Below are 17918 nucleotides of genomic sequence, written 5' to 3'. Positions count from 1 at the left end.
ACTCTAAGTTATAGTATGTACTACTTGATTTATATATTATTATCTATAAAGATTGTTTGGAACAATGGATAGAACAATATTACATTCCAATGTAAAGTGAAGCCAATTTAAGAAAAAAATGTTCTAGTTAAGTATATGAACTTAAGTCTGTGATTTTATATTCAGTTTTATTTTTATTTTTGTATTTTTTATCAATGTGTATGTGCAATGAACTGTGTTTATGTGATATGACAAGGACTGTGTTCTCCTGATTTCAATAAGGTGAGTGATGTCCAAAAATATTTATCATACTGAAGTATTGACTTCACCTAAAGTACCTTGTCGTTTAGAAATAGTTAAGTATAGTTACCGACAGAGAGTGTGATGATGTAAATTTCAGATTTATTTCGACTACACTAACTTCTTGCGAGATTGATCCAAAAGGAAACTGTATGTAAACTATAGCATCAGGTTTGTCGTATCAACTAATACAGTAACAATACCCTTAGAATCGTTTCCACAGCGGGAGCGCACTTTGTAATTAGATAAAATAATTAATTGGCTATATAGAAAACTTGACAAATAATACTACTTTATCTGTCAAATGAAGCATGAAAAATAAATACCGTACACTAGTTAATAAAGGATTTTATCAAATAAATTTGAGATTATAGTATAAAACACGTAATAATAATAATAAATAACTGTCCCACAGTCATCATTGTACTGAATATCTTTATACAGTACCTGAATGTGTTTTTATATCAAAAGTCAATAATTCGTCAATAATTGTCTGAACATCAAGCTTTGAACGAAATCCAAAACAACAAAAAAATTATTGTAATTGTATATAGAATCTAAAAATGCAATACAGTACAAACTGTTCCCATCACTTAATGCATTCTCTGGTCTGCTAAACTTCAGTGTTTGCGTTTCAGAAGCAACTTTCGGTGAGATAATATGACGGACGCAAAGCAGCGAGCATGCACAAGATAAGGACCAACTTTGGACCCTTGCTCAGCATCCAGTCAGCAGAGATATCAGCGCCCGTGTCCCTTTGGTCAGATCAGCAGCGGCAGCAGACGTACAGCCATGGCGTCGCCGACGCCGTTCTCTACTATTACAATCCTAGCGGGTAAGACTTTTTATTTACCTATTAAAAATTGCATTAAACAAGTACAATTCCAATCGGCCTTAGCAGGCGTATTATAATTTCAATACTTCCATATGACATAGAAACAAATATACCCATCTCTCAATTGTGGGTTAGTTGTTTTTTTATTTACATCAGATTATTACAATTAGATGTTTTATAGCCCTAGCTAATGGAATGGTGTAAGATTGCGATAATTGTCAAAACGGCTTAATTTGAAATAAGTTCGTAACAAGTTGCGATGTCAAACCTTCATCGGCAGATGCTACTGTAATTCTTCAGCTGGTGGTCTTTAGATAGGTTACATATTTGAAACATAGTTGATGCAAATAGACTTTCCATTCAAGGGCTTTGGAGAAATTTGTTCGAAGGGTAGCTTACGGGGTGGTTTTGGAATGTGCAAAATTATGGGCGTCCAAAAACTAAGTTTTCATGGTTTTTTAAGACGTTATACACAACTAGTTAAGCAAAATGTTAAGTGCTACTTTCATTTTTGTTACAGAAAATGTCCTAATTTTTACCTCCCAACTCCCGTGCTTCAGGGTCTACTGCCATCTTTCCCCGCTCTCAGATAGTGCCCTTGTTAAAGCTGTAGACTTTATTTTAAATTTAAATTTACTAACTGTAGTGGAATCAACAGAGTGGGATGGTGTCAATTACTGATTCATCTCGAATACGTACACTTTTTAGCCAAGCCAAATTAATAGGATAACTAAACTAATTGTGATATAAACTATGGCATATTTTGTCTTATCAATTATCAGTAGAACCTCGATAAGAAGACCCTCGATAACAAGCCACCCTTGATAACAAGTGCAATTTCCAAATCCCCTTGAAATTATTTTACATTTAAATTACCATGTTACTGCAAACCTCAATAAGAAGTCAACCTTGATAACAAGTCTTATTTAATAATCCCCATGAGAGTCTTGTTATCGAGGTTCTACTACATAAAACTAAGGATAAATCTAATTTGAACAACAGCGCAGTGTCTGAATGGCTTATTCAACTAAGCCCTATTTGAATAAAGAATTACAGCTAAATAACTACAATTAGTCCATACAAATACGACGTCTACTTCAGTAGGCATATCTAAGTCAATGGCCTCAGTACAATAAACAAATGTAATATATTTAGGTTACGAATAACGTGCTTAGCAGAAACATTGCTACTATTTTTAAAATTGTAAATTTGTTATGAACTTAGATTTTGTGTGTTGCATTGAGACTATATGATGACGTCACCAGCTGAAACACGTAATTATAGCACTTGGTGATGGTATTGATATTGACACCACATGTGGAAATTTGACTAAAACTGAGTTGTGCTGAAGAAATGTAGTCTGACGGACCCTTGATGGTCAAAACATGTATCGGACCGCTGTTAGCTGACGGAGGCAGTTCTTTTATGGACATAACTGCAGTTGGAGGGATTGTATGGCGATGGGTTTGATTACATTTACCATGGTGTTGCCTTATCATGTGGGAAAGTTATAAATTACTTACACGTAAAATAATAACGTAAATAATAATAATAAAATAATAACGTAAAAATTGATAACTGATTACAACACAGCACGACGTCCGAAATTTCATCATAATATCTTAAAATAGAGAGGATTATAATATTGGATTCATTCCCTAAATACTAATATCGAGTTAAGTTCAGTTCCTAGACGGAAGGAAACATTCAACATATTTTTATTAATTATCAATCACCAAAGTTTGTAAAAATTGTACAGTAATTATAAATAAGTGAGTTATTGGAAACCAGTATCGAACCCGAACGAATGTGAATTTTGTATTTTTCGCCAGTGTAAGGCCAGTTTACAGTAAATGTTTGGATTATTTTATTTTATTTGTGATGCATTATTTTATTTTTATATTACTATGTGCATAATGAGGAACTATAAAAATATAAAAGTTTCAGGATGTCATTTACTCATAAACGTGATACTTACATTTTTTTTCATCAAACCAATTTGTAGATTGATAAAGTATAGGCTTGTTTTGACTTCTAACCAACATTTTAAATACAAGTGTTTTAAGTTTTGATCACAATATCACAAGTAGTTTTGATGATTGCAAGTATCGATACGAATAAAAACAAACTCTAAACAAATTGAATTATGTGAGAACAAATATCTACTCGTGACTAATTGACTAACGATGGGTTAAAGAAAACAAACCATTTTGGTTTTTTCTGTGATGAGGCAATTTTTAAAATAATAATTGGTTTGATTTGAAATATAACTATGATACTGCAATACTGCAATCAAAAATATACTGCTTATAAGAATAGTCTTAAGAGGGTGAGCTGGTCAAGTGTAGAGCCATTGACCATACACAGAATAGATTTCCCATGTAATGTAAAACTTTGAAGACAAAAAACCTGGTGCAATCTATTGAGATGATCACCAATTAATGACGATATTCTGTGTTAAGTGATAAATCAATCAATCAGGCTAATATCATAAAGTCAATGCTATCATACTTGCATTGATTTTAATTAATATTCAACCCAATACACTAGTAAACTCTGGTGAGATGGTCCTGAACTTCATCTATTTTCTTGGCTTCAAACTTTCATATCACATGGTCTATTCTGTGTATAGTCAATGGTAGAGCGCAGGGTTTCAGCCCCAAAGTTACGGGTTCACATCCCGTATATCACTTATGGCATTATCTCAGTTGACTCTAGGCCTAGATCTAGGGAGCGAGCTGGTCTAGTGGTTAGAGTGTGGGACTTCGGTCCCTGGGGCCCCGGGTTCAAATTCCACCAAATCAATGGATTTTATCTAAGTGATAATGCCACAACCCCTAGGTTTAGCCTGAAGTAATGTGGAAAAAAATCCCAGACTCGTGCCTAGTGTCAGGACAAAAAAGCCTGAAGTACAGTCATGTTTAAAACGGTCCAGATCCATAAGGGGCTACCGTCCTAGGATGTGGATGAAATACATAAAAAATAACAATTAAAACCCAAATTTATAGATTAACGATCTATTCAATTTTAATCTTACAAAATCTATCAACTTATTTCGCCTCTTGGTGATATTACAAATAATAGTCCAGTGAATAGAGGTATGTTCTTACAAACGGTCCAGTAAGTCTAAATTTTTTATATGTTGTCCAGGATGGTAAGTAGGTGTTTTAAACTTGGTGACGTATTAACAACGCGAGATATAAATCTTTTATTAAAAACATATTTTAAATAAGTTAAATTTAATATTGTTTTGGGGATCGTATCTCGTTGCTAACTCGTTCGATTTGAATTATCAATAGGTCAAATGAAAGCCCTTACATCACAGAATATTTAAAGGCTAGACTGAACTGCAAGCGTTGAAAAGAACTGGAGATATAAGAAAACTGATCTTTAAAAATCTTCAAAGTACGAAACGTCCATAAGAAATGTATGGGGGAGAGTTTTCGTTTGAATATATCTTCAAAACGTAAACAGATATTTAGAAACAGATTTCGGCATTGAAATCAGCGTGAAAATTTAGCTTATAATGATGTGTCACAACGTTATCATTAAATTTTTTTTATTTATGTCCAATATGGTGGATCCAAGATGGCGGCCAAAAATGAGTTCCCTCTATAAATGAAGTACTAACCACCCAATACCTCGGTGGTCGTCCCAAGTCAATATCTAAAAAATGTTTGAATAAAATATGCATGTGGTATATTTTTTAAGAGATTTGTGCATTTTTCATTTTAAACACCTACTTACCATCCTAGACTGCATATAAAAAGTTTATACTTACCGGACCGTTTCTAAGTTAACCCCCCTATTTTTGTCTCTATTTACTGTACTATAACGTGTATTTAGCTTAAATGGCCAATCAATAGATGTACAGTAGAAGCACAGATTAAATCCTTTAATCTAAGGCACAAGTAAATGACGTAATATAGTATTACTACCACTGCATGGAAATGATCACATTTCCACATCTGTAAACAGTACGCAAAACAGCTAATTTCCGCTCAAGAGCAGGAATTACTATTCCCGCTCGCTAAATCACTACATAAGCTGATTTTATTGTTGGAATTTCTTAAGCACTAAAATTCGATAAGCAAATAACATAACCTAAATGGCATTTTGTATACAACTAAAAAGTTAAGTGTTATGATAAGTTAATCATGGTGATAGAAAAAACTCTTGTGTGTATTACCATAGATAAAAGGAGTATAGACACTACTTCTTTTAATCTATGGTATTACGAGCACATTGCCGCTCTCGAAGTGTATGGCCATCTACAGTTCTCGAGCGGAAATGACGAACTTTGCGCTCTACACAAATAGCTATTTCTGTTAAGTGGAAAATATAAGCAACAACAGTGCAGTGGCTACTTTACAAAGGGTTTTAGCAACTTAAATCATTTTACTTACATTTCATGTTTTATTTAAGTTAATAAGCTTGATTTGTAAATAATCTTACATCTTGATCAGTTATTGTGATCTTAAACTTATTCATTCGTGCAATGACAAAACAGACAAATTGCACAATAATAAAACAGATGCGCTATGGACAAGCTATAACATGAATAGGTACATGGAAACTATTTTTGTTGAAATGTCAAAATCTATTGGAAATGAAGGAGGACAGGGAACTCTACATTTTCATGATAAAGTAAAAATTGTTACAAATTTAAACTGTTATTATTTGTTTTGAATTCGATATGTATTCGAATTATCAAAGCCTAATGAACTTGCTTACAAAAATGTATTTGGACATAATTTTACATTGTTGATTCTTTGTTGATATACTAAAATATGTTGATATTGTTACAGTGGTATTATGTGGCTGCCTTGCTGCTGACTACGGTAAGTGAAATAAACTAAAACGATGGTCTAGTCTAGTATTTAAAAAAACCATCAAAACACCGAGAAAATCTGTGAAGATTTTATTGGAATATTTGAATTAAAATATTCTTACAACTAAAATGTTAACCTCCTTACATAATAACATTTTGTTGGTTATTTGCAACTTTATACTTTACACGTGTATGATAACGTTTAGCTGACTCTAGTTGATATAGATTCGCTTTGTTTTAATCGTTTATGCATACAGTTCAATGTACATCTTAATCTTGTATTCTAATTTAGGGTATAACCAGTATCAGCATGGTCAAACTCATTTAAGAAATATTCAGTCAACTTTTACTATTGGGTTAGGATTATATAAAAACGCTTAGTCTTAGTAACGTTGTAAATTATTGGCTCTACTGTTTTCATATCTCTGAAAGTGCATCCAAATTTATTTCAATTCAAACAAAATAATTGTGTATGTACGTTCGTAGCTATCAGCTATCAGCTAATCCTATAGATAGAAGGAGTATAACGACAGAAATGAGTGTGTAGGCCTATTTCACTTCAATTATTACAACTTTGTTTGTGTCCGATTTCCTTGTGATAAAAACGAATATCATACTGCATATTTAGGCGAAGGAAATAATGGTTTCAATACCAAGTTATGCTTATTGTGATGATTAAAAACTATATAGTAGTAATCTACCAACATATAATACTGTAGTTTTCAATAGACTATATTATAACAACATACTACAAACAAATAAATAACAGCCAACTCGTCATCATATATTTAATACCCCTACAGTGGTGAATGTTTGTATCCTATGTACTTTACATAAACTATGCTGAGAAATCTTTTTGTTCTTTAATTCTTTGTGCTCTTTTAATTGGTTGTTTTTTTAAGGGAGACCCTATTTCCAATAGTCTTCCTCGTGCTCTTTGGGACCTCCGATGTGTTTAGCCGCACATACGCGTCTGTCTGCATGCATCAATTTTAAATGTTTCAAAAATAAAAAAAAATTAGGGTGCAGCTGTGAATTTTCTTTGTTAACATACCGAAAGTGGAAACTCTCGCACGCATTGGTGGTTCGCCACAAGTCCACTTTCCGCACAGCTCAGATGTGAGGAGGGAATAGAGCTGTTCCCATATCCAAATACGTCTCTGTTAAATAAATTGCAGAAGTTTTTATCTTCATGCTTGCTGGCTGGATGGGGACGAGTTGTAAAAACTATGCAGTAATGATGCACTTAATCAAAAATTAAAATATTACTCAATATAGAATTTTCTTACCTCTAGGTTGGTGGTTGTGCTGACACCCTTGTCTAGAAAATAGATACTTCGTCTAAATTAACACTGACGCTCTACAGCCGTTCTTGTAGCAGCACCACCGTTCCTTGTCATTAAAAACACCGATTGGTGTCCTTTTCCGATATTAACAGCCCCCCTTTTACTATAAACTTCAAACACGCTATCCTATTTAATCGATTGAATGCAAACTATACTTTAAAAATTAATAACAATCTAGAGATGTACGCTCTAAAACTCCATAGCCTTCAATAACCTTCAAAACAGCAACTGAGCTGTAGTCCACACTCCACAGTAACTGAGAAATCATTTTGAAACATAAAAGTGTAACTCCCCGCCCCGGCCCGATCTTAAGGGCGATTAGACTGGTCGGCACAAAGTACGAAAGTGGTAGTCCCCAGTTACCAAGATATAATTTGCTACTAAGTGATTTTTGTGATTCCTCTATTGAAAGGAAGATAATGTTTAGAGGATGGGAATGTCGATGTCATAATTTTAACTTAAAGTTTCTTACATTAGAACTAATCAGTGGTAAGAGTGAAAGAGTGTAAATGTAAAGTCATTGAAACGGTGGATCGGGTAGAGTGCCACTATTATTACAGCAGTATTTTCGTGCGAACATCAACTCCACTTGTCGTTCTATATAGCTAGAAGCACAGAAAACATACTACTGAAGTAATATAACGCGGGTATAATAGCCAGTATTTTGTTATGAGTAGCGTTCCTCTACTGAAGTGGAATAATTTCGAGTCAGGCTTGATGTGCTTTTACGAGTTGAACTCATAAATGAAGGACTGAACCACATAGCTGGAGTTTACAGGTTTGAAATTAATTTTTCTCTCTGATGAAGTTTTTCCTTGAGCTAAAAAGGCTTTAGGATCGTCTTCCAAATTTTGAATTTAGGTGCATCAGGATTATTTATTTATTTGCTTTAGGATTGCTCTTATTTTTTGCAAGATCAAAGCTGCATTATTATCAGTTGAATGGTGATCGGCCTACCATTCAGCAACGATTTGAAATCATCCAATCGAAATTAGACAGGAACCTGTAGATTGGACTATATATTCCAAGTTGCTCCCTATACTTACATGCTGATGTATATTCATTTTACTCCAAATATAAATTTTCGATTTAGGCTCGTCATTTAGGTAAAATGCCTTATGTGGGCTAACACTAGTGCATAACTACGCACAACACCTAACTATATTTTGAGAGCTTTTGTCGTCCATCAATGCTCAAATGGTTTATTCAATGCTCAAAATCTCAAAAATTGCATGATAGTAGGCTATCCAACGTTTGGGTCGCCGGAATTTTACCCTCTGAGCAGAGCTGACGTCACAAACGTAGTCATCTGAGCGCTCTCAAGTTTTTGGGAGTCTAATGACAATAGACAGAGCGTGATAAATTAGATTAGCAATAAAAGCCGGAATTTTACCCCCTGTCCGTATCATTTTACCCCGGATTTTTACTCCCGGAATCTTACCCCCTGGCCAGATAGACTATAAAAATTGATGGACATAATTTATTTTGTAAATAATAAGAATTTGTAAATAAATTTATATTAAAACTAGCTGTACCCGCGGGCTTTGCCCCGTTTTACTTCATAAGTGAGCTCGTTCGCATGGCTCAATCACGTCCTGGATGAAGTTCGTTCGCTACGCTCACTCACCTTTAGGTTGGAGCTCGTTCGCTACGCTCACTTGCCTTCAGGTTAGCTCGTTCGCTACGCTACTTCGCCTCCAGGATGAAGTTTGTTCGCTACGCTCACTCACCTTTTGGTTGCAAATTAGCTGTTGTCATAAATAAAAATAAAAAAAATATAGTGCTACACCCTGTTGGTAATCCTTGTAAGTTTTTAATGCTTTTGCATATCATAGAACCAACTTTTTAGTTGAAACAGCTGACTAAATTATTTAATTTCCTTTTAATATGAATACTCATAAGGTTAACATGGGGAACTATAGAGCCACTGGGGCGGAGCCCGAAAGGATTTTTGAGATAAAAATATGCCTATATGTTAATCGGGAATGTGAGCTATCATCATGCCAAATTTTAGCAAAATCCGTCCAGTGGTTAATGCGTTCACTTGTCACAAACATACATCCATCCATACATCCATACATCCAAAATTTCTCATTTATAATATTAGTAGGATAAGACATTTCATGCAGAACTATTGAGCATGCTTATTTCACAATAATTTCAGACAGCTGGTCCAATCAAATCAAATTTTACTTTTAGCCCAACAACCATGTACTAGTTTGGATTTATTTGTTTTAGCTAGATTGTGTAATTTATTATGGAGTGAAGTAAGATTCTATCACCTTTGCTGTATCAACCTAGGCTTTGTCCCCGAATTATCAAAGTGTTAAGGGTATGACAATTGTTTTAGTAATATTTTTCACAGAAACAGTAAGAAAACTTATGTTTTTACATGTTTTGAATTATTTTGATACAGTACTTTATTTTAAAATTTAATTTAAAAGTCCAGGGTTAAAATTCTGGCCCGTTCACTGTAGGTTTTATAATTTAATTTGTTATGATTAAATTCACAACCGTGAAAAGATGTGTTTAATTCCACCTTTAATTTATTGATCACATGTTGCGCAACTTAACATTTCGCAGGCGGAATTTTACCTCCTAGGCTGTGACGTCAGTTTTTGCTCAAGGGGTAAAATTCCAGGGGGATAAAATTCAGCTACCCCAGATATTTTAGTAGTTGTCAGTTGAAATTATTGAAACTCTCAATAATTGTGATACTTTGGAATAAATAGAACACCCGAGTCCAAGACGGAGCGATTGCAGTCTGGCGTCAATGATTTTTTCTATCATGTTAATTTTCAACCAAGATGCTATTGATAAGAAAATTCCCATATTCTGGGTTGAGATACATTGCGGTTTGGTGGCAAGGATTGAAATCCAAACAAAGACTGTGTTTATAATTTTGGCTCCATTGTGTGGTTGGGATCTATCATTTATCTTTTTAACCTGTTTCATACACATTTTATGTGGCCATGATTGCTCAATCTATATCTATTTAGGCCAATGTAACACGATGTTGGCTCTGTAGTTAGTAGATAACAGCTTCCTGATATCTGAAAAGTCATGTATTAGGGGGGCTGCTGAGAGTTTACACAGCAGCCTCCTTGATATCTCTGAAGGCCGCTTGGGATCTCTGAAGTTACGAGGAGAACTTCTCCTTGATACTCACTTCTCTGTCTGCAGCCATGAGAGGGATAACACTCAACACTGGGGCGTTGGACTGCAGCCTAGATGAGAACTGATCTCAAAATCTGAAAAACAGCCTGGAGATCATAACTCTCAATGCAATTGGGAAATCAGCAAGTTTGGTTCATTCACATCTCCAGGAGAAGATAGCAGTAATCCAGCTATGCTTCATGATTGACTGAATGCCCTTATGTCCCTACTCAGTAAACCGGTATATTGTCCTGAAGTAAAGAAAAACCCCTCCACATTTTTGGTTTGTTAGTGTATTGTACATACCTTATTTATGATTACACAATTTACAAACCACACCAATTTATTTTGGACAATTTGAGCAGTCCAAAAGTCAAAACCTTCAGAATTTTTGTTATTCTACGTTTTCTATGGTGGGGGGCAATGACATCCTTGCCCTCCCTCCTGCAAGTGGCCAAGGTGGGTTGCAGGAACCATTTGAGGAATACTACACCATATAGTACTTGGCTATATGAGTTTGTGGAAAAGCCTCACTTTACCTACGGTTCGCTAGTCTGGTGGATAAATATGAGTCAGGTACCTATCATAGCCAAATTGTAAACCACCCTAAAGGTTTGCACATGTATTTCAACTGGTGCCTATAAGAAAAGCCTTTCAGTAACTCTACAAGTTGCTCTTGGGTTCCTACATCTAGTCATCCACATCCAATCTTAAGCCCGCAGGACAGCCTATCTGAAGCTTAATTTTGGAAGGAAGCCCTGACAGGAATAGGTCACTGCACCCATACCAAAGCTGTGGCTGCGTATCCCATGCTTGATACGACCTCGATGTCATGAACAGAAGTAGTCTTTACCAAAAACTTTTTCAGTTGAATTCTAGCGATTAGTGATTAGTGGAAACGTCAGAAACTGTCCCAGTCAGAAACAGAGAGCTTCGTCTGGTACACAGACAGCTCTCTCATCGATGGGCACTCAGGATTTAGATTAAACAGTGGATTGTCCATAACAGAACACTTTGGCAGTTTGGGACAATTCTGTACCATCTTGCAGTCAGAAATTGGGGACATCTTGGTTTCGCCAATTTAGGTGTAGCCAGAAGCCAGCCAGAAGACAATGTAATTTTGTCTGACTGTCAGACAGCTCTCAAAGCACTCAAGTGAAGTTACTTCAAAACCAATTTGGGAGTGCTATACTGCTATCTGCAAGCTTGCAACACACAACTCTGTACAGCCTGGTTGGGTACTGGGCCATGTAGGCATAGGTGGCTATGAGTGTGCAGAGGAGTTGGTTATGTGTGAATACCGCATGCCGCATACCATTCCAATTGGACCAGAGAATTTCTGTGATATTAGCTTAGCAGCTGTCAATCACCTAATAAACGAATGGTTCAGAAATCTAGTGCCCTCTTTACATTCTGACTGTTGAGACTAGTCAGGGGACCGAACAAGCAGCTGCTGACTTATTAAAATGATCTTAATGCTTTACAATCCAAACTATCTCTTACAGCTAGCAGAAGTAGTCATAATGCAATGTATATGACATTATTTGGTGTTGTGTGGCATTCCAATCTATAGGATTTTCTGAGATAGAGCTGTGGAAGGCTTATACTAAATTGTCTATTTCACATACCTATTAGACATTTATTCATGTTGCATGGTTGTGAGTCAGAATTGTCTGATCTTGGCTTGGATTTTTCTGCAGATAGAGTCCATGGATGCAGGTATAACTAACTTTGTAAAGTTACTTAAATGTAATCAGAAGAGTGTTTAAGGGTTTGCAAAATGCACTAATCTATTGATACCATTCTCACATGCATTTGATCACATAGTTAATATTGCTACTGTGTATGTATAAAGGATGGCAGCCCCAGAAGGAATTTTCATTTACAATCCAAGGCCAAGATGTAGTGGGCCTGCCTCAGCTGAAACTGCAGTATGCAGGGTTCCGCTACCAGGGAGAGCTACGAGTCCAAACCCACTCTTCCAGAGTCCTCCTTCTTAAGGTAAGTCTTTAAGGTTCAAAATGTTCTTCTAAATCATGATCTATTGTCAAGATTTTATTTGCTCTTACATTGCTGCAGGGTGAATGTTAATCAACCACACTTCATGTTTTATATTTATTTCTTACATTATGAACGTAGGATATTCCCTTCTTGTCGTCCATAACACCAGAGGCTCTTTATTTTTTGCTTGTATGCTAATATACTTGTATTTCCAGTAACATAACTGACACCCTGAGACTTCTCACTACAGAAGGTGTCCTTATAAAATTTCACAAATGTATTAATATTGATCACTGGCTTTTTACCGTTTACATTAAAGTTTCCTTTTATAATGTTTTAGGTGAAAAGTTCCAGGAAGATATTGATATTGAACCTTACACTTAAACCATATGATTTTTTCCAGTTCTTCAACATGAATTACTCCAAAATTCACGAAGATCTTCCTCAAGGATGGTGGAAAGGACCGGAGGATCCTACTAAAAACAAGAGTAAACAGCTGCCAATAACTACATCAACCGTTGTCGTTAAGATGACAAGATCCATGGTAATTCCAAATAGCAAGAATTCTCATACCATTTAAAACTGAATTTAAAACTGTGAATTTTCTAAAGAATGCAATTTTATTTTTATTTTCAAATGAATTGTGGAATGACAGTGGAAAATGGGGAGTATTCCATTTTGCTAGTGTACTTGAAACTCCTTTGTATGATGAATGAATGCTTTGATATTTGTATTGTTCTTTATTCAAAGTCATTTTTAATAACATGTTTATCAATTGCTGTTCTTCCTCAGAGTCCTGAACTGGTGATTCAGTCAGGTTTGGATGAGTGGCAAGTCAACTTCATTAAGGGTGTAGTTTCGCACCTTCTGGTGTACCTCAAGGACAACTCTCGTCCAGGTCATTACCTGAACCAGCTCACCAACACTCAGACCAGCGACGTCTACTCTGTCTTTGAGGCAAGTCTTTGAACGTCGAGGAACTAAGTAGAACGAAACTCCGGGACATTTCATAGAAAATATTTTCACAAACTATAATATCATCAAAAGTTTCCAACCAATACTATTTTTCAGTTTTTTAATAATTTTTTAACTACCACACCTTGATTAGGATTAGTGCTAAGGGAATGGAGATTTATGATCAACTCTTCAAATTCAACAACTAAACATCCCCAGAAAAATGAGTTGTCAAGTCCTTATTTGACGTTACTATTGCATTTTAGATTTTAGCGACCTTCTATTTTAAGATGGATAGGTAGGGGCATCAACATACACTTGCTTCTGGGAACCTCTTACTTGGGGGTGTGGTGGACCTGAAGAGGAACTGTTTCAATCTCTAGGAGAGCCAAAAAAATTGGAGGGGTTTGAACTTTTTTCGTTGACAGCTTTTGAATTATTTTCATACCAAATTCCACTGGTGGAGGCAATAAAGAAAAATACCCCCGCTGCAGCAAACCTGCAGACTAAGTGAATTTCCATTAAAAAATTTTCAGATTTATTTCCCATTTAAAAAAACATTAATTTTAATGACTACTTAGGTTTGCTGCCATAGGGAAAGTAATGAGGTGTTTTTTTTATTGAAATGTTAATAGCTTAGTATTTACAGCATTAACAAAATTGCCAAATTTGGCTAAAATATATCCACAAACAATCAAACTACAACAGTTTATTTCTTCTCCATAAGAACGAGATGGGGTTTTTTAATTTTGCGTTTTATTAAATTTTCTCTGTAACCGTTAGGTATACAACAATGTTTCAATATACAAAATTATGTTTTTGTAATCTCTACAAAATGGTTTGGATAAATATTGCGAAATTTGATGTTTTAGGATCAAAAATGGGAAAAACCAATCTTTACCCCTTAAACCCTGTTCCCAAAGTTAGATCTTTCTTCCCGAACTTGTTAGAATAAATGTAGGTTTACACGTTTGTACCAAATTTCACCAAATTCGGACATATATTATCTTGAACAGAGGGTGTTTTTGGCCTCTTGGGATCTCAAAACAAAAAAATAAATTTGGTCCCGGGTCCAGGTATTACTACGAGACCTACGGTAATAGCTTATTCCCTATATGGGAAATTTGTTAAAAGAAAACATTACCAAACCGCTTTTAGATGTAACATCAATTTCATTATGGCTTTTACAATACTATTTCAATTTCCAAATCCAAATTTTAAGAGTGTGTTTTGCTCTAGCATGCCTTTAGGCTTTAGAATACACTTCTAGTATTTGGTACGATGTTGTCTGATCAAATGATTACTAAGGTAAAGATTTCATAGAGTGTTCTCAGCTGAAATACCCTCTAACTGTAGAATAATCTGTACAGGACAGTGTATCAGGCAGATGTGAGGTGCTGTACGAGATCAACCCTCTCCCTAAACAACAAGGACCTGACAACCAGCATCTGTGTCCAGACAAACAACTGTGGGAGATCACCAAGTCCCGCAACTTCAGCAACTGCCAGCTGTTGAGCGAGGACCACGCTCATCTCCCTACACGTGACTGTACACCTGGAGGTGGAAACTGTGGTAGCTTTTGGACTGTAAGTTGACTTGCAATTATTAGAACTCAAGAAGCTCCAGAGGTGGATAATGTTTTGCCAAAGGTGTTACAGTAGAGTCTCAGTTATCTGACCTTCGGTATTATGTGGCTATCTCAACAGACAATCGAGTACCAAGAAACCACATGCTATTAAATAAGAGGTTAATTTACCTAACTATTGTCTTGTGACTCTTATATAACTCCTCTAAGGGTGGATGACGATCATTTCGGCGACTATGTCGCCTTTTTCAGATCCTAGTCAAAAACATCAAACTTCACTCTTCATGAGGTCGTCGAAATATTAAACACACACACACATGAACATATATACAACATATATATATATATACAGTCCGGACATGTAACCCATTTGCTAAGCAAATAATAAGCAAATTATTTGACATTGACAAGGAAGGTTTATCAGATAATCAAGACTCTACTATAATGCTGATTTTAAGAATTGATTAACTTTGTTCAACTCAGCTACAACAAAGTATTTATTAAAATATAATGTAAAATTTACTTTTTGAAGAGTGTTAAATAATTAAATATTCCAACTGAAATTGATTCATTAATCTATATTTCATGTCAGCGTGGAAAAGTTTGAAAACTCATATGAAGTAACAGATTACGGCAAGATTTTATATTTTTATGTGAATAAATTAATTTTCAAATCCAGATTTTTAACACTATTGCTTAAAAATTTGTTCTACTTCATTTCAGAGAGCCTCAATCACTCAAATGATTGGATGTGGTGAAATGAACAACTTGCTTCTTCTCAGTTCTGTGAGCAGCTCTGTAAAAACTGCTCAACTTCATCTGAAAAACAGTACTTTGGCCATGGTTGATTCTAATCTTAACATTACCCTAGACTCTGTGTTGGACCTCAAAAGCAAATTTAACGCACCTCAAGACAAACAATCCATGCAGACTCTCTTGTATTCATACTCTGCCACACCAAAGGTAAGGGATGATCTTTATGAATATTTCTAGTATTTTAATAAATTTGATATCATGGCATATGCACCTCCTTTACTGAGACAGTTACAATTTCAAATAGCTTGCAACCATTTACAATTATTAAAACAAAGAACAAACAGAAAATCCCATATGTTATGCCTTTGGAGGATAATTGAATTAGTTTGCTTGGATTTCGAAATATTATTTTATCACACTTAACAAAAATTATTTATTCCATTTCAAGCTATTAACACTTCACACAAAAATCAATTTCCTCCCCTGTAGAGGCATACAAGTACTCATTAAGCCTAATGTTATATAAAATAGGGAATAAATCTTACCAACTTGTTTAAGGAACTATTTTAGTACAAATTCAATCAGGCAAAAGGAAATTTGTTTAGTCTATTTAGGTTTTTTTAGATTTCCTATTCACTGTTATTTCTTTTTCAAATATACTGATTTTAGGAATTCTCTTCTCGTAAATGCCAGAAAGGTCAAAGCGAATCTGATGAAGCTGACAATTCTCATGAGCCTTTTGACCCTACCAAACAAATGAACCCTACAGAAGAGGATGACGAGAAGAGTTTCGACAGCAGGGAACACAGCAAATCTGCATTTAGGAACAAACGTTCCATAAAATACAAAATGAATAAGTACAGATCAGACTCTAATGAACTGCAAAGAGAAGATAATTCAGATGAACAACAAAAAAGCTCTAAAGGATTTGCTAACGGTAAGACCGCAGTTAAGAAACGTATGTTCAACAAGTTTGGAAACTATAATTATAAATCATCTTATGATGATAGTAGATTCATTTCTGAAGAGAAAAATGAACAGCCTTTTAAAAATTCAAAGAAAAATAAGCCTACAAAAGACTCCGACGAACAACTTTCAGAAGAGACAAATAATCAACACTCCGAAGAGTTGGATCTGGAGGAGCATTGGAAAATATCAAGCAAAGACATGAAGAAAGTTCCCCCTCCTCAGCCGTTCAATTCGTTTGCCTTGGCTCACAGAAATTCCTATGATCTTTCTTGCCTCAACACCAAGCTGCAACAACTTGTCAGTGACATTGCAAGTGACTTGAAGGAAATCAACATCCTTCCTGAGAAGAACACCATGGACAAGGTCAGCATGGCTGTAGATATTTGCAGATCTCTCCTGTTTGACCAGCTTAGCACTATTTCTGAAGATGTCTTTGAAGTTCACAATGGAGCCTCTAGCACCATGAAGAAAGATGAAAGGTGAGAACTAAAATTTCCAATGTTTCTTAGTCGTGCTAAATTAGCTGGGCAGGTTAGTGGTTACAGTAATCAAAATGTTTCTTGTACAATCCAGAGGAAAATAGTAGCTTTTTCAATTATATGAAAATGGACCCAGTTGTCCCTGATCATTTAGCACAGTCACGACTAAAGAAGCAGCCAAACAGCTGATGTTCTAAGTCAGCAACAAGTCTACACACATAGAACCACTCCATTCTACCCACTCATCCAACTTTTATTTTTAGCTTGAGATAAACACAAAAGTTATTGCTTTTTAGTTAAACGCATGATGCACAGTGGATTGTGCTAAAGTGTTTGGAATGGAAAAAAGTCTAATTTGTGTCCATAAATGCATACCAAATCCACTTTCACTGATTTCATCGTTTTAGTCAAATAAATGTATAGGAATCATTAAGGCAAAAATGTATTTATTTCAAAGTCGATGGGAGTTGAGACCATAACTTTACCCAAACAGTGTTTTATTGGTTCCAGAAAAGTTTTCCGAGATGTAATTACCATGTGTGGAAGTCACCCAGCTTTCAAAATCATCAAGGGGTGGATTGAGAGGCAACAAGTTGAGGGAGAGGAGGCAGCTCAGATGATTTCATCCCTTCCCAACCACATTTTCTCACCCAACAAATATCTCATCCAAGATTTCTTTGTGAGTAAACAGGTTCATTATCAAACTAATGATTGAGCTTTCCTCCTA

General features: G+C 35.4%; 1 protein-coding gene across 2 annotated transcripts in view; it reads left to right on the top strand.

Annotated features, from left to right (window-relative positions):
• Positions 1 to 977: 977 nt before the first annotated feature.
• LOC128998111 (vitellogenin-1-like) overlaps positions 978 to 17918 on the top strand; it is a 38951-nt gene continuing 22010 nt past the window's right edge. The window contains exons 1-9 of one of the 2 annotated variants that reach the window (XM_054424109.1): positions 978 to 1114; positions 5923 to 5955; positions 12303 to 12448; positions 12852 to 12992; positions 13241 to 13405; positions 14773 to 14988; positions 15711 to 15950; positions 16413 to 17191; positions 17702 to 17870. In XM_054424109.1, the coding sequence (XP_054280084.1) occupies positions 1072 to 1114; positions 5923 to 5955; positions 12303 to 12448; positions 12852 to 12992; positions 13241 to 13405; positions 14773 to 14988; positions 15711 to 15950; positions 16413 to 17191; positions 17702 to 17870 (1932 nt within the window). In that variant the 5' untranslated portion in view covers positions 978 to 1071. The remainder of the gene's footprint in view (positions 1115 to 5922; positions 5956 to 12302; positions 12449 to 12851; positions 12993 to 13240; positions 13406 to 14772; positions 14989 to 15710; positions 15951 to 16412; positions 17192 to 17701; positions 17871 to 17918) is intronic. The other variant, XM_054424108.1, reaches the window with a different exon arrangement.

Source organism: Macrosteles quadrilineatus, unplaced genomic scaffold (genome assembly GCF_028750875.1).
Source record: "Macrosteles quadrilineatus isolate MER2022 unplaced genomic scaffold, UCM_ALF_1.0 Scaffold_7__1_contigs__length_78375512, whole genome shotgun sequence".
NCBI classification, from domain to species: domain Eukaryota; kingdom Metazoa; phylum Arthropoda; class Insecta; order Hemiptera; family Cicadellidae; genus Macrosteles; species Macrosteles quadrilineatus.
The sequence above is the reverse complement of the archived record's forward strand: the minus strand, read 5'-3'. Positions and strand labels throughout refer to the sequence as shown.